Genomic DNA, 26,806 nt, shown 5'->3' with positions numbered 1-26,806 from the left:
TTAGTTAGTGTATAGAAAGCATGAAGGCATTCCCTTAGGTTATAAGAATATTACTAAACATAAAAAGGCATGAATGGGTGCTATAGTACATCTAGGTTCCTTGAGAAGAGGATAGCAATATCATTATATTAACCTCGTAAAAAAGGTCAGTGGGCTCCCAGAGAAATATCTGAGATGTTCCGATCCATAATGTCTAACTATTACCGTTCCTATACGATTATGTCACAATTTGTGTTGCCAACTTTCAGCCTCACACGTTTTTCTACACGTTATAATTCTGGAATAACCTTTAACCTTGGATTTAAAAAAATCCACACATTTCCAAAATATCAAAACTAATATAAAATGAAAACCAAAACCAAAAAAATAAAAAGGGATAAGTAAACAAGCAATTTATATTTACACTACATACAAGTTGACACGACTTTCATCTGCAGCAGTCATTTTTCAATTCTTCAGTCATCACAGCCCCCCTCCCCCCTCCCCCCCCCGCCTTGCCTTCACTCTCAGTGGCGTGCATCGAGATGTGAAGTCGTTCCACACCTCGAAGCACCAAGAGAGACCTGGAAGTGTGAGAGTGATAAGAGTGAGTGGGTCATAGCGTTGCCGTCCCTGTGTGCATGAAGCAGGGAAGTCACAAGTCAAGTCGTTGAGTTTGTTCAATCGTCTTGCCACTGGGATGACAAGAGAACCTTGCGGTGGCATCTGGCTCCCTCTGGTGGCCGGAGTGTGTGAATAACATGAGGTGACAGAGCTCAGAGATTATCCCCTGGCTGGTACTGAGGCTCAGTGGCAGTGAAGTAGTCCTCCAAAAAGGCCTGCAGGTACTCGAAGGTGGGCCTCTCCTCCGGGTCTTTCTTCCAGCACTGGACCATGAGCTCGTGCAGGGAGCTGGGGCAGTCTTGGGGGCATGGCATCCTGTAGCCCCGCTCCACCTGCTCCAGCACCTCGCGGTTGTTCATACCTGGAGAGAGGACCATGGGAAGGCGGGGATAAGCCAAAACAGCTGAATAATTACATTTACTCCCATTACTGTAGGGAGGAGTTTTCTTTTGTCTGGTGCTAAAAAAAAAATGTTCTAAATAAAGAACAATGTTGAAATTGAGAAGTTTGGACTTTTTTTGTTTTAAAACTGTAATTTGTGTTTGTTATTGGAGTGTGTAAAGTACCGAAAAAGGTACCGTTTTGGGTACCGTACCGGTATCGGTTCAAATGTGAACGGTACTCATCCCTACTGTAATTGAGTAGCTTCTTGAGTATTTTTTAAAGTCAGTAATTTTACTTTTACTTAAAGATCCCATGAAATTGACTCTTTACTTCCTTACTTTGATGGATTTGATGCATTTGGGGTGGGACAAGATGCAGTGAGGGATCATTCAAAGGCTAAACCAATGGTTTTCAAAGTGGAGTCTGGGGACCCAGAGGGGGTCCCCAGCAAGAAGGGGAATACTTTATTTTCACTATAAATGAAGCCTCACGTTAGTTCCTTTGAGACACAGAAGTCATAGCTATGCCCTAGCTGTAACCAGCTGTCAGCTGCTGATTGGATCATTGTTCATTCAGCAATCACAGCCATTCTCACAATAAGGCGGTCCATTTAAATACGGCCTCCTCTCACTCTGATCTTTGCTCCACCTATGCTGATGCTCCACACTGCTGCTGCTGGCAATGCTTTGGCTCCACCACCCCAGCCTCCACCTTTCTAGCTCAGTCTGCTTGGCTCAAAGGTTAAACGTGTATTCTAGCTCAAGAGCCTGCATGGGTCAAAAAGTTGAACATGTATTCCATGTCTTGCTTAGGCTCCCACTGTTACTCACCATGGCTTTAAATTAATCTGAAATCTTGTATCCCCATGGGGGGATTTTGCTGCCCTCATCTTCTGTAAAGAGCGGAGCCTTCAATGCCAAACATAACTGTTATTTCCATTTATGCAACAAATGGTTAAATCTATGACGAGTGTTCTTGAATGAATTACATTCAATAGTAACACAATGACAATGTATGAATATTTTGATCATGGGTTTCATACACTTTCTGTAAAAAACGTCTAAAAGCAATAATCTTATCAAATGGGGGTCCGTGGTCTAATTTGTGTCAGTTCAGGGGTCCTTGTCGTGAAAAGGTGTGAATGTATATTATATAAATGTATATTTTAGAATAAATGTTGTAGCTTCTTCATAAAGATGAATTTCCCCATGGGGATAAATAAAGGATAACTTAACTTAACTTCAATCATGAGAGACTCGTAATATAATTTTAACAAACTTTATTGAATCAGAATAGACAGTTTGAGTATGGCGTATGACTCCATGATGTGACGCTCCTCTTGCTTATGAGAGAGGGGCGTCAGTGCTGTATGAGATAGGACATCCCCCTTAAGGGGATCTGTTTCCAACAGGAGTCATAACATTGGTGGTGATCTGGGGAGGTGGTGGGATGAAGCTTCTTGCTCTGGAGATGCTGGATGAATGCGTGATGCTGACACGAGGTGAGTGATGACTGCACAAGTGTGATTTAAGCTGTGGTGATGGGGGCTTTATATAGTACCAGGAGAAGGGCATTTATGATGTCATAACTGACGTCATTTGGGCAACTGACGTCACACTGCAAAGGTGACGTCATGGAGAAGGTGACGTCGGAGATGGAGACGTCATTTAGTGACGTCATTTGGGCTGAGGGTTATGACAGCATGGGGTGCTCTATTAATGCCTTATTTGGTCTTCCATGATTGAACTACAGTCTGCGACTACACTTCAATCATGAGAGACTCGTAATATAATTTTAACAAACTTTATTGAATCAGAATAGACAGTTTGAGTATGGCGTATGACTCCATGATGTGACGCTCCTCTTGCTTATGAGAGAGGGGCGTCAGTGCTGTATGAGATAGGACATCCCCCAAAGGAATTTAAAGTTATTTCAGGAACTGGGAGAGTGAAAACGGGGGTCATGGAGCTCGCCTGGGGTATGCTTTAGTCAGGTCGTGGGCTGACGGGGGGAGAATTTAGGCATGTCGGGAGATGAGGGGCTGACCGGGGTTTTTTAAGGCAAAGCGGGGTTGCAAGGGCGTGGATGTGGATAGCCCGGGCATGGGCGCATTGATGAGGAAAAGGAGAGTTTGATCACCACCAACGAAGTGCTTGTTGCCTCTTTAGTCATGGAAGGAGGGATCTTTGGGCTGATAATATGGTGTCTTGCTCTGGTCGAATGAAAGATGCATAGGCGGATGAGGACCAGCGCCCCAGTTGTTGAAGGGAGGCGGAGGACGCCCCCTGCATGGCTGCTGATGTGGCTGCTCCGATCCTGAAGGAGTGACTGGAATAGTTCTCTGCAGGGATGTTGCATTTCTGGAGTGTGGTCTTGAAGTGAAGGATGAACCAGGATCCTGTCATGTGATGATGGGGAGAGATGAGGAAAAGGGGGCCAAGGGCTGATTGAGGTTTATGCAAATGCCGGAATGATGGGTTATGCAGATTGTCGGGACATTGGCTGACTTGTCAGGACGTGGGCTGACTGAAGTTTAAGCAGGATGCAGGGATAATGGGTTGAGCAAGTTGTCAGGATGTGGACTGACTTCTCGGGACGTGGGCTGACAGGTTTAAGCAGAATGCAGAGATAATGGGTTGAGCGAATTGTCAGGACGGGGGCTGACTTGTCAGGACATGGGCTGACTGATGTTTAAGCAGAATGCAGGGATGATGGGTTGTGCAAATTGTCAGGACGTGGGCTGACTGAGGTTAAGCAATGGCAAGGACACTTATGGGGTTATATGCAAATTGCCCGGGCATGGGCACCAAACGGGGATTGGGAGAGAAGACCGCCACCAACGAAAGGCATTAATACTTCCTACCAATCATGGAAGGAGGCATCTTTGGGCTGATAATATAGCAGCTTGCTCTGGATGGATGTAGGACGCATGGCTGATGAGGACGGCAGCCCGGTTGTTGAAGGGAGGACCCCCCCGGGAGGGGACCACCCCCGTGGACTTCTGGGCTCTTTTGCCGCGGCCGCGGCCTCCGGAGTGCTGTGCGGACTGAGATCCGGGCGAGACGAGGACCTCCTTGACGTTGGATCTTCTTTTGCGGCCGCGGCCCCTGGTGAGGGGAGCGTCCCATGAGACGCCTGTGACGCCCGGAGATGGAGCCTGGGGATTGGGGATTTGCCCGAGGCTGGCCGGGGCGTTGAATGTGCTCTGGAGGAAAGCGTCCACGGTGGAGCTGAAACTTTGCTGCTCGTTTTCGGACTCGGACATGGTGCTGGACTGAATGAAGCTTCTTGCTCTGGAGATGCTGGATGAATGCGTGATGCTGACACGAGGTGAGTGATGACTGCACAAGTGTGATTTAAGCTGTGGTGATGGGGGCTTTATATAGTACCAGGAGAAGGGCATTTATGATGTCATAACTGACGTCATTTGGGCAACTGACGTCACACTGCAAAGGTGACGTCATGGAGAAGGTGACGTCGGAGATGGAGACGTCATTTAGTGACGTCATTTGGGCTGAGGGTTATGACAGCATGGGGTGCTCTATTAATGCCTTATTTGGTCTTCCATGATTGAACTACAGTCTGCGACTACACTTAATCAGAAACTGAACAATCGTAAATTGAGGAGTCGTTCACGGTGATTTTCCAATTAAAAGAATACATTTTGAATGGTCCGCATGGAAAGTATGACATCTAACAAAATGTTTTTTGTTCATTTGTTTGTTTTTTAACTCCTGTGACTTTTACTCTCCTCTACTTTTATTTCATTAGATTTTTATACCAGTACTTTTACTTCTATTGACAATACTTCTACACGAGTACATAGGACATTATATTACGGTACTCTTCCACCACTGCTACCCGTCTCCCACTGTGCACTGAAAACTCATCTTCAATAAACGACCTCACATCTCCGTCTCCCTGGTGAATCTTTTCCCCTCTTCGCTATTCGCTCTAATTGCTCTTAAAAAAAGGGGAAAAAAGAAAAGAAAAGAAATCCCTTTAATCTATTTCATGAGCTCATGCATTTCATCCCTTTTCCTGAAACCTCTCTCTTACAAGATCTTTCTGCAGTCGAAGGAATATTGCCAGGGAACTTCTTACTATTAAATGTGTGATTTTGTTTATCTAGGAATTTGAGATTATTCCCATGTTATTACAAGTCACCCTGGATAAAAGCAGCAATTACCAGTAAATGCCTAAACTGCAAATTTTATATAAAAGTAATGTGGCTGGCAGACACAGGGGGAAATCATATTCACAGAAACATAAACATGATCATCTGGGAACATTTCTCTGCATAATGTATACTACTGTGCAAAGTAATGTACAGAATGTGTGTGTGTTTTCCCCCCGTTTTGTTTTAGTTTTCATTTAATATCTACAAAAGGGTAGAAGCCTTGCATACAGTGTCAGTAGAATTAATCCCAATGAAAAACGTTGCCGCACACTCATAGCTCCAATGCAACAAATCTTCCAAACCAACTTTTCAACAGGCAAGCTGCTTCCGTCAGGGCAATCTAAAAGAATATACATGTTCCCCGGCAGGTTTTATAGGGCACAGCACAGGTGTGTGCAATCAATAATGTCACATGACCACTAAATAGGTTACTAGATTCTAGAAATGCCAAACATAGAAAGGCCATGAACAAATTCTAGAGAAAAGGCAGAGGCCAACTAGTAGTACAAATACAAAATAGCAGTATTCAATCGAAATACAAAGTATATACCGTAAAATACACAATACAAAATTTCAAGTTACATCTAAACACCCTCAATCTGACAGAAAATACTAGCGGTGGGACGATACATCGATCTACTGTACATCAATGTGCCGATGACATCATCGATATCGTATTGTATATCGATGCAAAGTGAAAACCGATATATACGTATATATCGTCATCTTTAAGATACGCCTTGTAAATTCAAGGTGATGAAGCGTAGATGTGCATGGCTTAATGGTTAATTGAAATGTCATAAAAACATTTGCACATAAACATGAGAAATGTGGCACTTTATAGTGAACAGAACAGGTCTATTTTTACAATTCTTTATTAAAAATTAAATAATATATCATGTATTATTTAAATGTCTGGAAGAACTCAGAAATAAAATGATCAAATCATGTTTTAGTTGCTTTTTGTGAGGCGATATAAATCTAACTGATTGGCATATGATATCTCATATCGATTGCAGGCCCCTGAATTGGATCGAAACGAAAACGTATTGTGGCAGACTTTGTGATATCAGCAAATATTGTATCTTGGTCCAAAGAATCGATATAATATTGTATCATGTTGAACCTTGTGATTCCCACCGCTAGAAAATGCCCATTAACCAAGTCATCTCATGTTCAAACAATGGGGATATTTATATGATAACATGCCCTCGCGGCAAAGTGTATGTTGGGAAAACAAAACAGGCATTGAAAATACATAAAGCTCAGCATCGCAGCATTATCAGATGTAAGAATGTTCCCCATCCGTCTGTACATTGTATTGAGGCTAATCGCCCAATCTCTTCTACAGCAACCTCAAACGCTTTTCTCCTCTCTGCCTCACTGTACAATTTGATCTCTGCCCTTCCCTGTAATTGCAAGTTACATTAGATCGGTTGTTTATGTGCCTTTGTCTGTAATGTGATCTTGTCTGTGAAACAGTGATACTGCTGTACTGTTGGTGGATACTGTTCTATTGGATTTTGTGATATTTCTACCGCTCCTCTGTAATTGTTCTTTTAGATGACCTCTTTGTGTTTTGTCTAGAATCTGGGGTATGGCTCTTCTAGGTTTGCAATTTCTAGAATCTAGTAACCTATTTTATGGTCCTGTGACATTGATTACATCCACCTGTGCTGTGCCCTATAACAGTCCGGGTGATGTGTGTATTCTTCTAGTAGATTACCCTGAAGACGACAGCCTGCCTCTCAAAACGTTGGTTTTGGACAATAAAACGTGTTGCATTGGAGCTGCAGCCACCTTTTTCATTTTGATGAATTCTGCCCCTGTCAGCCAGCAGCTCGCAACACCTCACTGTGGGTTTACAATATCAGTGGACACAAAGAGACACCACAGTAATCAAATGAAAGTGCCTTATATAGTATACAGGGCTAAACCATCTCACCTGGATAGGGCACTCTGCCCTTGGTCACCAGCTCTGTCAGTAGGATGCCAAACGACCAGACGTCTGACTTGATGGTGAATTTCCCGTAGAGAGCAGCTTCAGGAGCGGTCCACTTGATGGGAAACTTTGCACCTGAAGACAAATTCACAAATGTGATTTCCCAACATCTTTCTCAGATTGATGAAACTCGGGGGGTTAAGTAGGCAGCTGCAGGTTTAAAAAGCATTACTTGACTTCGCTGCTGCAATTCCAACAAAAATGCAGAGAGAAATAAAGTAATAGCCTTTTAAGGGAAACCACAGAAGTAAAGTAGGTCACTCTCCGCTGTATTGTATTTTCTCCCTCCATCTGTGATTCCATCAGCGTACAGCCATGAGGAAACGATAACATCCCACCGGGGAGAAGAGGAACAATTCCATTATCTCTGCTCTCCCTCTCAGTTTGGGCTCGGCCCAGGGTGAACAAGTCAACATTTAGAACACAAACAAATGAGCGGCTGTTACATGTTGACAGAATGACAAAGAGTCTGGAAATCCTCCTGGTCAACTTCAAGTCTGCCAACTCTTCAACTAGGGGGAGGAAGAGGTTGAAGCTGACCAGGATACAGCTGCATTTTGACTGACAGGCAAGGGAAAACCTGCCTCACCCATTTTCTTCCAAATGATATAATGCTTTATGTATATATACAGTATGTTCAATGATATGATGTGTAGCAGGGTTGCCACTCTTTTTTTAATGATACATTTCAAGGACTTTTCAAGGACAAAGTATTAAAGCTACAACAAGCAGCGATGATCGCGTCGGGATGTGCCACAGTCGCAGTTGGGGAGCTATCGTGCCGTCTTGCAACACCAAGCCCCAATACCCATATCAGATAAAAATCTCCTCCCTTCTGATGCATCTGCCAAGTTTGGTGAGTTTTCAAGCATCCCTAGCACCTCAAAAACAGCTTCCTGTTTCCATGATGTATAATGTGTCGCCATGGCAATGACATTTGATGAAAACTCAAAAGCTTCACTATTGAGCATCATCAAAGTCTTAAGGCTTTAAACAGTCAACAACAATGCGGGTTACTTAGGTGACCAGCCGCATATTTGAGCCAAGAATGCCTACAAGAGAGCACAAGCCAATGACACAGTGCAGCAATCAGAAAATCACTGTATGCTTATAGCCTACATGGAGAGTAATGGAGTAGATAGGAAGAACGTGTGTGAAGCTTGGCCCAGCAGTCCAGCTGTATAATACAAATGGTATCATAGGTGAACTCTGAAATGACGGAGCGCACAAGGCTCAAACTCAGAGATTCCGGTAGGCTAAATGCAAGCACTTTTAAAAAGGACCTCTTTATAAATCCAAGCACTTTCAAGGTATTGATTTTCATTTATTTTTTAATCTAAATTAATTTCCAGAGCTGTGGCATCCCTGTGTTGAATCTTGTCCTATAAATGTCCTTCTGCACATGTACAGTACTTGTGTCAATATGTGAATTCACCAGTGTCACCAGTGTTAAGAGTGTCTGTGTCTGTGTGTGTGTGTGTGTGTGTGTGTGTGTGTGTGTGTGTGTGTGTACATGTGCACAATATGATTTGTCTTGGAATAAGTCATTGCATACACTGTCGAGAGCAAGGACCACAATGGAAACAAGTCTGACTTTTTTATGATATCCTTGATGTTTTTTTAAGATGCTTGTCTGTCTTGTGTAGCATGTATTTTGTCAAAATGTCAAATAAACTAAACTAAACTAAACTAAAACTAAACTAATCCCCACCAACTATTTCCTCTGACGATTATTTATTTATTCTTTGAAGAGGCTGTGGTTGTGGGGAGGGATCTTTATTAATTATTATTATTATTATTTCCGATTTCATCCCATTTCTCCCCAATTGTACTTTGCCAATTTCCCCCCTGCTGCCCCGGGCGCTGCTCCACCCTCTGCCGATCTGGGGAGAGCCGAGACAGCACCATGCTTCCTCCGAGACACGCGCAGTAACCAGCTGCTTCTTTTCACCTGACAGCAGGAGCCTCACCAGTAGGACGTAGCACGTGGGAGGATCACGCTATTCCAACCAGTTCCCTTCCCTCTGAACAGGCGCTGCAACCGACCAGAGGAGGCGCTAGTGCAGCGACCAGGACAAATACCTAGGCAGGGATTTTACCGCTACACTACGGATGCCCGGGATCTTTATTTTAACATTCATCCAACTATGCCTGACACACTATAGCACCACTAATAGTCAGATATGAGACACCTATAAGAATTACACGACTGTCACAGGAAAATCTCTATACAAACACTCAAGGCGTCAGTAACTCCCTGTTAACAAGCTCCCAGACACACAACATTTCCACATGGGAAATGGCATCTGTTAAAACTGTCTGGTACCTTGTCTTGCTGTGTATTCGTTGTCCTCTATGAGCCGGGCCAGACCAAAGTCTGCGATCTTACACACCAGGCTGTCTCCGACCAGGATGTTGGCAGAACGCAGGTCTCTGTGGATATAGTTCATCCTCTCGATATACGCCATGCCCGCCGCCACCTGCCCAATTAAAGAGTTCTTTCAGTGCTCATCATATTACTCAATGTTTTCTAGGTGATTAAGGCTGCTCTAGGCAAGATCTTTATGTAAAAATAGAGCCATCCTATCAGCCTAAACCACAAAGAGAGCCTCATCTTCACCAATTGAGACCCTGTACTTACCTCTCCCTGCCAGTTGGAGCCGCCAAAGCGAGACGTTGCCTAGTGCAGTTTTAAATTCAACTGTACGACAAGATTGGAAATGGCTATCAATTTAAATTTAAATAAATAAGTGTTGAAAATGACTGAACTAGGGGTGCTGTGTAATATGGAAAAAATCAAATAAATATTATAATATTTTGACCAAAATTAATACCTCAATATCAATATTGCGACAATATTGAAGGGATGCCCATTGGTGCTTTAAATTTACACAATATTTTTGATAAATAATCATCAGTAATGTGGATATAATGACTAAGTGGGTAAAGGCAAATTATAGACACACCATGATATTACAATATCCAAAATCTAAGATGATATCTAGTCTCATATCACAATATCAATTTAATATTCATATATTGCCCAGCCCTAGACTGAAGTGAATTCTGGTCTTATATCTCTTTCAAGGTGTGTTAGTGAGTGATAGAGAAAAGCTATTGATTATGAAATACAGCCAATGTAACTGAAATGTTCTCTATCGGTGAGTAACATAGATTCACAGTGTACAACATCATGAATTATGATCAGGTTCAACAGTGTACCTGAGCTGCCATGTCCACTAGATTTGGCAGTTTAAGGCCTCGGCCTTCTCCATCCTTTAGGAAGTCAAGCAAACTCCCTAAAAAGAAGAGAGAGGGGGACACAATGTCAAACATCACCAGCTGCTGCTCCTAAACTCACATCTGGATCAAACCTGAAAACATGACGCAGCTAAAGTGACATCAATCCTGGGCCTGCTGCCACACACATTACACTAAGAGACTGCTGCCACATTACACCAAGCCTTCATTTGTTTGCTGTGGTAACGGTGTTTTTGAGCAAGATGATCTCCGTCACAACCGCAGTTAGTAAGTGGCTGTGCATCACTGTAATTGTGTTTGGACACAGGGGACATGGGAATGAGCACCACGCTGTCAATTAGGATGCAAAATACAGTACATACTGTATATACTAGGGCTGTCCTCCACTCAGGATTCTGCCAGTCCAATCAGGTTCGACTGTCCAATACGAATATTCCGACTATTCTATGCAAAAAAATAAAAAATAAAAATAAGAATATCTTCATTGATTAGTTTTGTCCACATTAACAACAATGTCAATGCAACAGAGTGATGGGGCCATATTTTTGAGCATTTAAAAATCAATAAGAGACAATTATGATCATGGAACATTTGAATGGCCTTTATTTCACCTTAAACATTAAATCAACATGTAGCCTACATTAGGGCTGTCACTTTTCATTCGAAATTCGAATGCAACTTCGAATGTGGGGGAGGGGTTCGTGTTCGATATGTAAATTGACTGTTCGATTTTTTTTTTTTTTTTTTTATGAACCAAAATTAACAAACTGCTGCTTGCTGGTAATGTTAATCCCATGTCAGAAAAAGTCTCCAGATTTGTCGCGTTAGTCTCTTCTGAGAAAGATTGTCTCCAGGGTCTGAAAAGTTGTCTCGAGTTGGATGCAGCCAAGTTTGTGAGGCAGTGTTGTGACTGTGAGCGTCCAAGCTAACATGTCGGGCTGATGCCCGGTGGCCTGGACTGATTTTTTTTTTTTTTTTTTTAATTAACCAAAAAACTTCGAATATATTCGAACGAATTTCGGGCAATTAAAGTTCGTTCGAACTTTATTTTGGGAAAAAGTGACAGCCCTAGCCTACATGGATAACAACTTGAACAGTTCTTTAGCCGATTTCTCAAAAACTAATAGGCATAAATAAATCTAAACAAGAATAAATTAACAAATGAAATTAAGATTGGAATTTAGATGGGGGAAAACGACTGGTCGACTTGAGGACTCAGCGGTTTCTCGACTGATGATTCGACTATTCAACTTTTAGAGGACAGCCCTAGTATTTATATACTATACTGCACTTGCATCCATGTGCATGTCCACAGCTCTACTGTCCATAGATGCATAAATGATGTACAGACTGCGTGGGTGTGCATGTATGCAGCTATGTAATATTCATAGTGTGTTTTCAAGTAGACTCAGTTCTCAGTCTCTATCGGCTTCACTCAACTAGAGACTGAGGACTTTCTCCCAGCTCTCGTTGTTACAACTGAGTGGAAACAGAGTTTGGGGGGAAAAGATGCATCGCAGAACCAATCCAGAGACTTTAGGGTGGCTCTACGTGCAGAAGGGGCGGTCACATGCAGAAGTTGTGTGCTTGTAAACGGTGTTAGGATGACGTCATCATTCCTACTTTGACGTCGTCATTCCTACTATGATGTCATCAATCACTGATGATGTCATGATTCATAAGCGTCTTTCATGCCTTTCGCTGGTGATGTCATAACACAGGTGATGTCATATTCACATCTATAAGGGCCTGTTCCTGCAGGTCCTCGCCAGTGATTGATAATCTAAATTCTCATCAAGGATCATACCAATCTCTGCAATCTCTGCGACCGTTCCCAAACCTCGAACTGCGCAGCCCCAGCCATCAAGTTCCACAACACCCCAGCTTCTCAAGACCTACCAAGTTTCCCGTGGCCCTCTACTACCCGCGAATAGATCCACATGTCCAACACCGGTCCTGACAGTATGAATCACTCAGAAATGGATCTAGCGGGCAAATTTCTCACCCCAATCAAGGAGGAGGCCCCCAATCACTCTAAAGCGGATCTAGCGGACACACTTCCGCCAGTCAAGGAGGAAGCTCCCGAGACCCCAGTTTTCCCGCCGGCCACGTCAGGTGGTCCACCAGACGACACCTTCCAAACAGCACTGATTTCTACTATTTCCGGCCTGGGCGCGCGACTCGCGGAGATGCGACGGGAGCAGGCGCTCCTCGATGACATCCTTCGGGACGTGCTCGACGGCCAGAGGGAGGCAGCTGATCTGCACGCCCTCCTGGTTGGCCGGCTGGATCGTCTCGACGGGCTAGGCCCCCAGGGCGTCATTCCGCAGTCTCCTGCCCCCCCTGCCCCTCCTGCCCCAGTTCCTGAGCGATCAGTCGCCCCAACGCCAGTTACCCGGCCGGTCGCTTCAGCTGACCCACCAGGCGGTCAGCTGGATATCTCCACTCATCCTGATATCTCCACTCATCCTGATGTCTCCACTCGTCCCATCACGTTCGGAGACTTGCCGACAATACTTGAGCTGATTGCCCAGCAGGAAAAAGCAATCCAGGCGCTGGTTTCCAGGGCCGATGTTCGGGACGCCCTCCTGGTTAGCACAATCCAGGCTCTGGCTTCCGAAGCCGCTGATCAGCACGCCCTCTTGATTGGCCGGCTAGATCGTCTCGACGGGCTAGGCCCCCTGGGTGCCATTCCGCAGCCTTCTGCCCCTCCTGCCCCAGCTTTCGAGCGCACCGCCGTTCCGGAGGTTTCCAGACCTGCTACTCCCCCGTCCACAGCGGCCGTTGCTTCTAGCTCTGCCTCTCGGCCGCCCCCAGCTGCTAAGGGCATATTCTGGGGGGGAGTTCGCGTCATTCCAGAGCAGGGGCACCCACATTTGAGTCCCAGCAGCCATCTGTACCGTGATCTGACCGGCAGGGTTCGCATCACACCAGAGGAGAGGCAGCGCCGTTTGGACACCCGGAGCTGCCTGTACTGTGGTCGAGCCGGGCATTACCTCTCCTCCTGCTCCCGGCGTCCAGTAAGTGGTCCCACCGCTCGCCGGCCCGTGGTACTCTCAGTGGATCAAGACTCTACGTGTCCAGCCGAAGAATCTGTACGGTTGGGTAGCGTTCCCTGCAGGACCCAGGAGTGGCAGTGTGTCTCCAAGAGGGTTAACGAGTTGGAGAGGACCGTCGATCGTCTCATTGGGAAGTTCAATCGCTGCCTGCAGATCGGCTCCGTCCCCCCGCAGGGGGCCTCCGAGTCTGCTGGCCCTGAGGCACAACCTGAGGCACAACCTGTGGACCTGTCCCTCGCCGAGTCTGAACCCGTACCTGAGGCACAACCTGTGGACCTTCCCCTGGCCGAGCCTGAACCCGTACCCCAGCAGCAGCCAATTCCTGTCCCTGACCAACACGTAGGTTCCAGCCTCATGCTGGGAGGCTCCCGTAGTGTCGTCAGCCCTCGGTCAAGAGCAAGAAGAAATAAGAGGCGTTTAAAGGAGGAGACGGTGGGTGACCTCCCCAAACTACAGGTCGGGAGGGCAGGCCTCGCTGTGTCAGATCCCCCTGCGGCTCTGCCTTCGGAGACGGCGGCATTTGACCCTTTTGATGGTCTCCAGCCTCCCGTGTTTGGATCGTGCCCCGGGGGATGGCCGGCCCCAGAGGATCCACCGGACCCGGTGGAAGTTCTATCTACGTATCGGTCCATCTATGGCTTCGATATCCTGTATTAGGGAGGAGCACCTCCACTGCCCTACACCCCCTTTGGGGTCTGACCACCTGCATCTAACCACCTGCTGAAGAGCACCTCACTCTCTTACACCCCCTTTGGGGCCTAACCACCTGCGTCTAACCACCTGCGGAAGAGCACCTCCACCAGAACCTACGGATTTTTTGTCTCCCAGATGCCATCCTTGATGGCCCCATTGGACGCCAGGTGACGTCCGTTGAGGGGAGGGTACTGTTAGGATGACGTCATCATTCCTACTTTGACGTCGTCATTCCTACTATGATGTCATCAATCACTGATGATGTCATGATTCATAAGCGTCTTTCATGCCTTTCGCTGGTGATGTCATATTCACATCTATAAGGGCCTGTTCCTGCAGGTCCTCGCCAGTGATTGATAATCTAAATTCTCATCAAGGATCATACCAATCTCTGCAATCTCTGCGACCGTTCCCAAACCTCGAACTGCGCAGCCCCAGCCATCAAGTTCCACAACACCCCAGCTTCTCAAGACCTACCAAGTTTCCCGTGGCCCTCTACTACCCGCGAATAGATCCACATGTCCAACACCGGTCCTGACAAACGGATAAAATGGAATCAAATAATGTAACGTTGCTTGGAACATCCATTTTCAATGTTTTAAAAAGCTCTCTCCGTGTTACAAAGTGATTATCTGTGTCTCCAGTTTGTTTCACTACGGAGGATAATGGTGGGGAGCATCATTTCCGGTAACTTGACAAAGGGGCGTAGGTTTGTTAGCGGCCGTTCTTGCTGCCGTTCAAACTACTGCTTTTGATAAGAAGTCCCAAGATGACTGGTAGTAATACACCGGAGGACTCATTCGGTCTGCACGTTTATTGCAGGGGGTGACTGACATTTCGAAGGGTGTGTGTCTTCGTCAGAGTCAAAAGACAAGACAGACATCTGTTGAAACATCGGTCACCCCCTGCAATAAACGTGCAGACCGAATGAGTGCTCTGGTGTATTACTTTTGGTAGTCTGTTTGAAGTGCCCAGGTAAAAGTCTTTCTATGCATGTCCTCTGCTGTTGAGCAAGAGGACACTCGTATTCTAAAGTTGGCTGAAGCTCACTGTTGGGTCTAGTTTTCAAGTGTCAGTTGGTTAGAGCGCGTGCTACCTTTGCTCATGTACTCGGTGACGATGTAGATGGGCTCCTCTGACACCACGGCGTACAGCTGGACCAGCTTGTCGTGTCGAAGCTTCTTCATGATCTGAGCCTCCTCCAGGAAGGACTCGGGCGACATGGTGCCCGGCTTCAGAGTCTTCACCGCCACCTTGGTGGTGCCATTCCACGTGCCTGACGACAAGACAGGAGAGGAACATTTATGGACAGTCAGCCAGGATGAGGGGAAGTCTGGCATTCCCACAGCCACATGTTCCAAAGTCAGAAAATGAATATGTTAATCACAAAACGAGACATTGACGAATTCAAACAATATGACACCAAGTCTGACAAAAATGATTGCTGGCATTAAATGAAATGAAAGTAAAACTGTTTATTGAACACTACTCAAGTTATCAGTTATCTTCTTGAGCCTCTCTGTCTATCTTAGAGGATGTAATTATCTGTGTTGTTTTAAATATGGAGCAATTAATATAAGGCAACATTGAATTACATTACATTACATTACGTCATTTGGCAGACGCTTTTATCCAAAGCGACTTACAATAACACACTTTTTGTCAGCAATAGAGCAATCAACTATGGAGCACAGTCTATGACAACTACAAATCCTGAAGGAACAGTGGTACTGTACGAGTTTTAGTTTAGGATTTATTTATTTTTAATAAAGAGAGAGAAAGAAGAGAGAGAAAGAAGTTAGATCAAGAAGGGCCCAGGTGGAGCCTGAAAAGGTGAGTCTTTAGTCTTTTCCGAAAGATCGGCAGTGATTCAGCAGTCCTGACCTGTCCTTGAATGTACTGTATATGTTTTTGGAATAAAACCATTTAATTCTAATTCCAAGATTATGTGTAACAGGTCTTGGCAGACATGCAAGTTTCAAAATGACTGTAGAAATACAGGCTGGAGGCCTGAGACATACGTACATAGGCTGATGCAAAAGACTCAACATACTGCCAACAACACTAGAAGAACAAAGAGCTGTGTGTCCATTTAGCAGCATAGCCAAAACATACTTGTTTTGGCTATGCTTATTTTTCAAGGGTACTGGCTAAGATGAACTGACTTTAAATTTAATCAAATCCACCATCCTATCCGAGTACTGTATTACAGTCAAGTCTGTCTACCTATATACACTAAATTACTCAAGGGAAATAATGGAAATACATTTCTATTGATTTCTGTCTGCAGAAAACATCTACTGTCTGTTGAGTAATACTGGACAGGTTTTATGGACATGGATTTACTGTAGTAGAGCTAGACTAAAAAGTTGTTTTCAATTAAAATCTGCAAAATAATCCACTCTAGGATTAGACTTAATCCATGTTTGTGGAACCAGCCTCTAATTTGTTCAGATGGCAGCAGATCAGGCACACATGGGGCATTTAACTGTCCAATGTGGTATAAATTACATTCTATTGAACTGAAGTGAACTACTGTAAGATAGTGTGCCTGAACTGAGTTAAGATAAGCCATGTCACAAAAACATAATTAGACATCAGAAACATGTTCCACAATTGATAGATGCATACTATAACTTTTGACAGGTTTAAAAGCCCTTCCTAGTCCTGGATCCAATCAGAAACCACGGCAATCTCCAAAATCCTGATCTAGTCAACATGGACATTGATTTATGCAGATCTATCCCCCCACAAAAAAACTTCAAATCAGGGACATACATTTAATTCTGAAATGGTTCTTAATAGCTTAGCACTTCTTTCTTGGGGTCATTCTTGGGGTCATGCTGAATGATCCCCATTTTGCAAAATTGCTCACAAGATCCATTTTGGAGTTGGTGCCAAATAGTGGCTGATACCCACCATGGACATATGATACCCACCCATCCAGACTTCTCCAAACTGTCCGTTGCCGAGACGCTTGATGAGCTGCAGCGACTCCCGCGGGATCTCCCACACGTCTTTGGTTTTGACCGACAGGTCAGCCAGACGAGGCATGCCTTTGTGGCACGGGACTATCAGCCGGCAGCACAGTCCTGCAGCTCTAGCTGGATTGATAGGGTTTGAATTTAAAATCGCATTAGAATCATATTAAATCAATATAGTACATAATATGAAATTATTTTAATTCTCTATAAGCCATCATCGCTTTGTACTTAAAAAGGTACTTCACCCGTGACAATCTGACCATTTAAGACCATAAAAGTGCTGCAGTCTCACCAGAGTAGTGCTGCACGAGCTGCTGGAGCGTCTCAAACTGAGCCCTGGTGGTGATGTAGTAGCCTCCGCTGTCCAGCTTGCGAATCTTATAGTGTTTGACATGATCTCCCTTGATGTCGTCCCAGTCCTGGATGGAGAGGGAGAAGGCTCCTGGAGCAGAGATGACGAGATGCATTTGATAGAGAAGAAAAGGGGCAGATTCAAGAAGGCTCAAGCAGAAACTCTGGTCACACTTTACTTGACATCATAAGGGATTATAACATCATAAGAACATTATAAGGACATTGTGAGTGCATGAATATGGGGCAACTGCATAGTCAATGACAAATTAAATAGAATGTAATTTCCAGATGTCTTTCGCAAGAAAATATTATCCATGCTTCTATTGGACTTGCAATCTGCTTGCAATGCCACAATGCACTTCAAGTAAAGGGTTACCGAATCTGTATTTATTCACAAACCGATGAGTCTCTTTGTTGCTGCTTAAAATCAATCAACCTGTCCGGATGTTGGATGCTACTTGGTCAAAGTACCTTTGGTTGTTTCACTCTCACGGATGAGGAAAGTGCCTCTGGGGTTGCCGTTGGAGAGGAGCTGCCTCTCTGCGTCCTTTCGGCCTAGTTTACCAAAATACCAGCTGCAGGGAGGGAAAGGAATGATCAAACTGAGCTGCTGAAATGTTGGTTCAAATGTTGTGCTTTTGTGCTTTTATGTGCTATTATGGCACATTTTACAACAGATGGCATGAGCGCTCAAATATTTATGATGTGCTCACCGCTGAGGGAGACTGTTGGAGTTTGTGTGCGTGTGCGTGTGTGTGTGTGTGTGTGTGTGTGTGTGTGTTTGTGTGCAAGAGAGTGTGAACGTGCGTTCATATAAAAACTTTCACTCACTCCTCAGCTTGGATAGAGTCCACTGGAGCTACGTAATTGCTGGGAATGTAACCAGTTCCACCCGTAGTGAGAGAGCGAGCCTCCCACCAGTCTCCCTCACTGACAGAGAGAGAGAGAGAGAGAGAGCGAGAGTGGGGGATAGACAGAGAGCAAGAGAGAGAGAGAGAGAGAGATGATAGAAGGAAGGTGGAATAATCAACATTTACACATTATTCAGACAGGCATAAATAAAGATGAAAGATGAAACATTCAGATTGACTGGTTACACAAATGATGGGTGTCCAGTCCCTAAGAGCTGACTAGAGAGAACTAGTCACAAAAAGTTCAAAGATTTTATGCAGTCTACATCCTATGCATGGGCTCCATGTTTGAGTGAATAATCTCTTTAAAATGCATCGACTGGGTGACATACTAGTATAGCAAGAGAGGAAGGATAGTAATTGGCAAGGTGGATGAGAAACCTGATGGAAGGAGGATTTAAATTAGGCTTCACCATCGTGTGTTTAGGCATGATCTATCTCAGGAAGGCTTCACCATCGAACAGACTGTGGTCTGTGTTTAGGCATGATCTAGCTCAGGAAGGCTTCACCATCGAACAGACTGTGGTCTGTGTTTAGGCATGATCTAGCTCAGGAAGGCTTCACCATCGAACAGACTGTGGTCTGTGTTTAGGCATGATCTAGCTCAGGAAGGCTTCACCATCGAACAGACTGTGGTCTGTGTTTAGGCATGATCTAGCTCAGGAAAGCTTCACCATCGAACAGACTGGTCTCTGTTTAGGCATGATCTATCTCAGGAAGGTTTCACCATCGAACAGACTGGTCTGTGTTTAGGCATGATCTAGCTCAGGAAGGCTTAAGCAATAAGCAATAGCAATACATGATCCAAGAAAATGCTTGTGTTGTGTCAAAGCAGGGCAGCCCCATGACTATTTCCACAACAATTGAACACGATTTACCTTTTTCACAGCAGCCATTTTGTGTCTCAAAGGCAGGGTAAACACAGGTACAACCAAAACATTAATGAGGGTTTTCAACTTATCCATTTAGGTGTTGCAGTGCTGGGACCCTCATTAATGTTTTGGTTGCACCTGTGTTTCTCCTGCCTTTGAGACACAAAATGGCTGCTGTGAAAAAAGCCAATTATGGAACACTATCACTGAAAAACAGATCTGTCAGACTTGATTAGTACAACCTTCATAAGCCTTGGCTGATGTTGAACAGATTGGGTCTACAAGCGTCGGACCCGCTCCCTCTTCCCTCTGCTTGCCCCAACATTGATGAAAGATGAAAAACAGAGGGCCAAAAACAGGACCGCCACCCTTCATGCTGTCATGTAGATGCTTTCACGCTTACGTGTTGTTGAGGATCTGGAACTTCTCCCCCTTCCTGAAGCTGAGGTCATCCTCCGTCCTGGCTTCATAGTCGTACAGAGCCACAAACAGGGTCACACCTGCAGGAGGCAGTTTACATGTTGGGGTTATAGTGCTGGTAGCTAAACATCAGACGTCAAGTATATGGATCAAGTATCATGGTGTTTTTGATGGTGGTCTTGTGGTTGGGCTTGACTGTCGAACATATGGGCTACCTATTTTGTAAATGCAGTAACATTAAATGTCTTACTGCCTTCATTTATTCCTTTATTTACAAACAGAAAACAGGGGGACTTTAGACTATTCTTTCCTAAAGAGAGCATCCTCTAGAGCAGTGATTCCCGGGCTGTGGAGGTACTGCAGGTGGGCCGTGAGTGGTCTGCCAACAATTTTCGCGGGCAATCAAATGTCTGTAGCAGGGTCATTTTTAAAGCTACATGGAGATCCTGCTATCAGAAGAAACTAGAAGACCTAAGGCATCCATTGGTACCAACCAAAATATGCTTGTCGGGAAGGGGGCTAAATAATGCTCCAAACATATTGAACAACAAATGTGGGCGAGGGAAAAATATTTCAAAGGGGTCTCTCAACTCAATGTATCTGAATGAAAATTGGTTCAATGGGTACCCACGAGTCTCCCCTTTACAGAGAAGGTAGCATTTACAGCCTAGCATTAATAGCTTGTGGATTGATTTCTTCTGTTGTTGCTTATCAAATTTTGTCTCAACAAATGTGTTATGCATGCAAATACTTCTGATGAGTAAGGGGGAAGAAAATGTTGGCAATCTTCTTTTGGGCATTTTGCCTAAATGTTTTTGTATGTGGATGGATTATTAATTTCCCTTATGCCCATGTTCACATGCTCCGCTAATGAAAAAAAAAGATATATATAAAAAAACATATCGGGTCTAGTCTCGTGTGTTGATCAGAGTTGTGATTAAAGGGTTGGGTGGGCTTCAGATTTTCTGATTTCAAAGTGGGTCATTCTTAAGTTTGGGAACCCCTGGTCTAGAGAGCAAATGGTTAATGCTGCAAACTATCTAGATTCTGAGGGTCAATCAAATTTATCTGAATGTATCTGCCCTGGAATCTCCCTATCTCATGCCTGGACTCTAACTCTAGTGATTTGATCTGAGTCATGCCTGGACTCTAACTCTAGTGAGTTGATCTGAGTCATGCCTGGACTCTAGCTCTAGTGATTTGATCTGAGTCATGCCTGGACTATAGCTCTAGTGATTTGATCTGAGTCATGCCTGGACTCTAGCTCTAGTGATTTGATCTGAGTCATGCCTGGACTATAGCTCTAGTGATTTGATCTGAGACATGCCTGGACTCTAGCTCTAGTGATTTGATCTGAGTCATGCCTGGACTCTAACTCTAGTGATTTGATCTGAGTCATGCCTGGACTCTAGCTCTAGTGATTTGATCTGAGTCATGCCTGGACTCTAGCTCTAGTGATTTGATCTGAGTCATGCCTGGACTAGGGATGCATCGATTATAAATTTTGATGTACGATTATACATGAGAAAAAACCACGATTATCACGGTTTCACGATTATTGTTATGGACGTATAAAAATCACATGAGCATTCTTTAAATAGAGGTTTTATTGTATTTCCCCCACAATCTTAACAGTTGCTGCCTTCCGGAAGACTAATAATACAGTAACCAAAATTAGGGATGCAGGATATGGATTTTTTACAGCCGATAGTATAGGCTTACGCTAACCGATAAATATTATCCTGGCCAATAACCGATATGATAAACATACTATGTTACTTTTTTCACATTTTTGTATTTAAAAAAATAAGTTCTTAACCTGTATTTTATGCACACCTGGGATTAAAAAAAGAAGAAAGAAAGGGCAGATGTACTCAGCAAAGATGGATGATTTAATATCCCATGGCTCTGACCTAATCAAATCTAACTGACATCACTATTGTGAACATAAAACAAACAACATTTCTGATATATGATTGTTTTAGTAAAGTGTATCACTCAATAGTCAATACAAAAAATATTTTATTATTTTATAGAAGCGAAAGTCTATAGCTGCTTAGTCTGCAGAAAAAACACAAAAGGCATAGTAACTTAGACTCTTATTGGCATGTTACTGGCAACTAAATGGGCCGTCTGAATTTTGCATTGGGGTCAGTTCTATTGCAGTGATGATGGGGCAGGCATGGAAAGCCTCACTATAAGCCATCATGTGTCGTTTCACTTTTTACTGGAAAATGCTCCCTCTAGATTAAAGAAAGGACACTCTGTGGTGTTGACTGGTGTTTGTTATGTAAATGTGCGCATTTGTTTTCGTTGTCTCAGTCAGATCATGACTGCCAAGCAGCTAGCTACGTTAGCTTCACGTTATTAGGCCTACATGTAACATTAGCGGGTTGCTTTTGGAGTTGACACAAACCCTTGATGTTTCTTTTTGTGTAAAGCATGAGGTTCTCTATGGTTTACGCCAGCTCTGGGAGCATGAAGTGCTTTAAATGCGGGGATGTTTGGTCACAACGAGCTCGAGGACCGCTGCCTGTTGAACTATGTATGCTAGGCCATGGCCAGCTAGCTAACATTAGCCACAACAGCTAACGTTAACGTCATTGACTGTATGTTAACGGTAAACAAATCTGCTGCCTCCTACCCACGTTTGGTTTAACGTAACACCAGCTCAGACTTTCCCCTAATCTCAGAAACCTTGCGGGACATGTATTGCAACATTTATTTTGGTGCTGGCGTCCATGGCTAGGCTACCGACTGACTACTACTGGGAGACATGGCAGCTGCCTGTGTTTGGTGCCTCCGCTAAATAGTCCGTGCGGAAACGAAGCGAGAGAGACAGGTTCTTCACGGGAGTTTTAAACTGACGAACTGTTGTGAAACAAAACACTCGGTGTAGCGGAGCCTCTGCGGTTATATAACCGTGACGTTTTAAATCGCGGTTAATAGTCAAACCGGTTAACCCCTGCATCCCTAGCCTGGACTCTAACTCTAGTGATTTGATCTGAGTCATGCCTGGACTCTAGCTCTAGTGATTTGATCTGAGTCATGCCTGGACTCTAACTCTAGTGATTTGATCTGAGTCATGCCTGGACTCTAACTCTAGTGATTTGATCTGAGTCATGCCTGGACTCTAACTCTAGTGATTTGATCTGAGACATGCCTGGACTATAGCTCTAGTGATTTGATCTGAGACATGCTTGGACTATAGCTCTAGTGATTTGATCTGAGTCATGCCTGGACTATAGCTCTAGTGATTTGATCTGAGTCATGCCTGGACTCTAACTCTAGTGATTTGATCTGAGACATGCCTGGACTCTAGCTCTAGTGGCTCAACAAAGCCCTGCATACATTTCCCTCCATGTCTTCTCAACCACACCTAAAAGCCCAGCTAAATTCGCCACCGTCTCAGAAGCAAACATGCTGGAGTGTTAAAAGAGGTCAGGTTTCAACTCTAGCTCTTTTTCCACTTGACTTTTCTTTCAGTGTTGTCTTAATGTAATCTACTCATTGCAATCTCAGATATGAATGTTGCTTAGCACTGCCCTCCCAGAGTCATTTCTTCTTCATAAAAGCTGATGCTGCTGACTCCACAGTACACATACAAATAAAAATGGGACCAATTGCCTCCCTGCTTGGCACTCAGCATCAAAGGGTTGGAATTGGGGGGTTAGATCACCAAATGATTCCCGAGCGCGGCACTGCTGCTGCTCACCACTCCCCCAGGGGATGGGTCAAATGTGGAGAACAAATTTTGCACACTCAGGTGTGTGACAATCGTTGGGACTTTACCTTACCTTACATGCAGTTCATGTACAATATCTGTGCTAAGGATCTACCTTCAGAGAAGGCTCACAGTAGCTGACATCAAAGCTAGAGAGATGCTGTTACTTTATGCAGTGCATGTATGTCTCTTTGAGATCAGAGTGAGAAACTAAAAAAATATTTCTGTACTTTTCAGCACTGTTCAGCACAATCTCTCTGGCCGTCCGATGCGCCGGTTGCCAAGAATCGGCTATAATTTAGGTCACTTTGTTTTCCATTAGCTTGTTGGACATTCATCTTGTCTAGCAAGATGAATTTATCGCAGCACCGCAATATTGTCACACACAAGATAAGAAACACTCATTTTGAGAATAAAGGAGGAAAGAAATGACAAAAACAAGGAAACCTTGAGTTAATTTGAGATCGTCCAACTGGCAACTAGCTACTAGGGTTGGACCAATACATTTGTTTGGAGATAAATTACTGAACCAATATAATATCGGAAAATGGGCAGTCAGTGCCGTCACATGCTGATATGACACAGAGGTTCCTCTATAATTACATTTTCCAGTCATGTTTTTTGCAAATTAACTCCTTTATTTAATGGCAACAATGTATCATTCAGCACTCAGCAGATGTGTCGCCTACCAGTGAATAAGTGGAGTGGGCCTAAATGCTGTTTCAGAGGCTTTGGAAAAAGTTTTTTGGGGTAAAATAGTTCGGCTGTAAAACAGTTAAAGTGTTTGCCATGAAAAAGGTCAAATGTAAAGATCTTGAACATCGGCACAAAATATTGGCTATCGGCGACGTCAGTCTAAAAATATCTGTATAGGCATCAGCCTGCAAAACCCCATATTGATTGAGCTTCTTGTCTTGCACTTGCACATCTCTCACACAGCCACAGACAGTGACTTCACTCCACAGTGTAACGTTCACCTGTTCCTCCCCGGGACCGGAGCGTGCCGGACTGTGTAACGCTCACCTGTTCTTTCCCGGGACCGGAGCGTGCCGGACTGTGTAACGCTCACCTGTTCTTTCCCGGGACCGGAGCGTGCCGGACTGTGTAACGCTCACCTGTTCTTTCCCGGGACCGGAGCGTGCCGGACTGTGTAACGCTCACCTGTTCTTTCCCGGGACCGGAGCGTGCCGGACTGTGTAACGCTCACCTGTTCTTTCCCGGGACCGGAGCGTGCCGGACTGTGTAACGCTCACCTGTTCTTTCCCGGGACCGGAGCGTGCCGGACTGTGTAACGCTCACCTGTTCCACCCCGGGACCGGAGCGTGCCGGACTGTGTAACGCTCACCTGTTCCACCCCGGGACCGGAGCGTGCCGGACTGTGTAACGCTCACCTGTTCCACCCCGGGACCGGAGCGTGCCGGACTGCGAGGACGTGTGGACCCCTCCGAACACCGTCACCCCCTGTGTGGCCGCGCCGTGGAAGTTGTTGTAGTTTGGGATTGCGGCGACTGCGAAGCTGGGGACTGGGTAGTGCTGCGGCGTGGGGTCGGCCCCATAGCGGTACCCCGAGTTCTGCTGGAGGCTGGTGTCCCGGTCATCAGTGAGTTTTGCTGCTTCTTTATCCTTACATTGGACACAGCCCATTATCTACTTTCTGAGAGAGAGAGAGAGAGAGAGAGAGAGAGAGAGAGAGGGATTTAAATTAGTACAATAATAGCTTAAAAGCCAATCCCACTGGGGCAATTATGATTCATTATTCCATTATTGCAGACATTCCACAGAGAGTTATGGTGAGCCTTCTGAAAATACTTTCATTTAGGATGAATTGAAACATGATTCTTTAAACACCATTACTAATTACAGTGTGATCATGTGACTAGAGGATATAATCTGCATTGTTTGGTTAATTTGATTATTGTTGTAAGTAAACTGTGACATTTGTTATCTTGATGCATTGTTGATGTGAGGTTTTCCACGCTGGGAATATCCTCCAGCATACCTTGCCATAAAACAGCCTAACAGCGCTACTTATTATGCTTTAATTTTCCGTCTTATAGCACTACCACACTCGTGAAAGGAATTTACACACAACAGCCACGTTTATGAGTTTGCATTGGCATGCACTTTGTTTTTGTCTCTTTCTTTTTAACGAGGAGCCACACAGCCATATAGATTCACAACACAGAGCCTAAATTAAAATGCACAGAAAGGCTGTTAACAAACCACTCCCTGGCTTTACCCTGGATCTCATGAGGGGGACTAAGGGAGAATTTGGCCCTCTGTAAAGCTAAACTAGTTCCTATAATGGCCGAGGCAATCTGCTTTGCCAATTAAAAGAGCCTTACCATCTTTAAAGAGCCAGTTAAACTAATGCACATTCCATCTCTCTGTTTCCCCCTTAAGCCCTGGAAGCCCCATGTGCCCGCCCCAGCTAGGAAGAGCCCGCTGACAGCACTGTTGACTTTCAGCAGCCAACTCACTTCTGAGACGGGTCATTGAAAACACGCTTTGCTTAAGGCCGCGGTGGCCGAGGAGGATGGAGACGAGAGGGGCTGTTGAGGGCCAGCGAGCGCCTGACGTCTCAGCGGGACGGACCGAGCGGGAAGCCGTCAGCCCGCTCCTGACCCCCTGTCAAAGGGTGAGCGAGAGAGACCCGCGGGGTGGCTGCAGACCGGGTGAGAGAGAGACCCGCGGGGTGGCTGCAGACCGGGTGAGAGAGAGACCCGCGAGGTGGCTGCAGACCGGGTGAGAGACCCGCGAGGTGGCTGCAGACCGGGCGAGAGAGACCCGCAGGGCCGGCCGGAGTAGGGCGAGAGAGACCCGCGAGGTGGCTGCAGACCGGGTGAGAGACCCGCGAGGTGGCGGCAGACCGGGTGAGAGACCCGCGAGGTGGCTGGAGACCGGGCGAGAGAGACCCGCAGGGCCGGCTGGAGTAGGGCGGGTTGTAGACGCTGACGCAGTCGTGTCAGGGGAGTTTAACATAACCAGAAGAATGATCATGCTCTGAGGAATGTGTTTGGCGGAGATACAGACAAAAAAAGGAGGGGAGAAATTGAAAGTGGCCAATAGATCAGCAGCAGCACAGACAAGACATCAAGAAGCTTTAGGATCAGAAACAGCCGGCACTCACGTTCGGAACCCTGAGTCTTGTTTTCTCAATATTCCTTACAGTTCTGATTCAGAAACGATCATATTTGTATATACTTTATCAGGAAGCTTCCCATTGTTTCCCCTCCTAGATGAATTCTATTCCATGATGACACTGAAGCTGGCTGGTTAGAGGGAAAGCTGTACAGTATAGGACTACATTCCTCCAGGCCTGCACTCTGTCTTACATTTACTAGCAAAGGAACCCAAAC

At 45.0% G+C, this 26,806-nt stretch overlaps 1 protein-coding gene across 2 annotated transcripts; it reads right to left on the bottom strand.

Annotated features, from left to right (window-relative positions):
• Window positions 1-579: 579 nt before the first annotated feature.
• Window positions 580-25,091, bottom strand: fyna (FYN proto-oncogene, Src family tyrosine kinase a; the record flags this gene model as incomplete). 2 transcript variants are annotated; one of them, XM_083634033.1, is made up of 11 exons in its annotated part: window positions 580-964; window positions 7,113-7,244; window positions 9,496-9,649; window positions 10,392-10,468; window positions 15,279-15,458; window positions 17,122-17,286; window positions 17,459-17,608; window positions 17,992-18,095; window positions 18,352-18,450; window positions 19,707-19,803; window positions 24,839-25,091. In XM_083634033.1, the coding sequence occupies 11 exons, from the start codon at window positions 25,089-25,091 to the stop codon at window positions 756-758; spliced, it is 1,620 nt and encodes a 539-aa protein (XP_083490159.1). In that variant the 3' UTR covers window positions 580-755. The 2 variants fall into 2 exon arrangements, with proteins under 2 accessions (XP_083490159.1, XP_083490160.1); XM_083634034.1 differs by lacking the exon at window positions 17,122-17,286.
• Between the last annotated feature and the right edge of the window lie 1,715 nt (window positions 25,092-26,806).

The sequence above is a fragment of the Poromitra crassiceps genome (genome assembly GCF_964638095.1).
Source record: "Poromitra crassiceps genome assembly, chromosome: 3".
Classification (NCBI taxonomy): Eukaryota; Metazoa; Chordata; class Actinopteri; order Beryciformes; family Melamphaidae; genus Poromitra; species Poromitra crassiceps.
The sequence above is the reverse complement of the archived record's forward strand: the minus strand, read 5'-3'. Positions and strand labels throughout refer to the sequence as shown.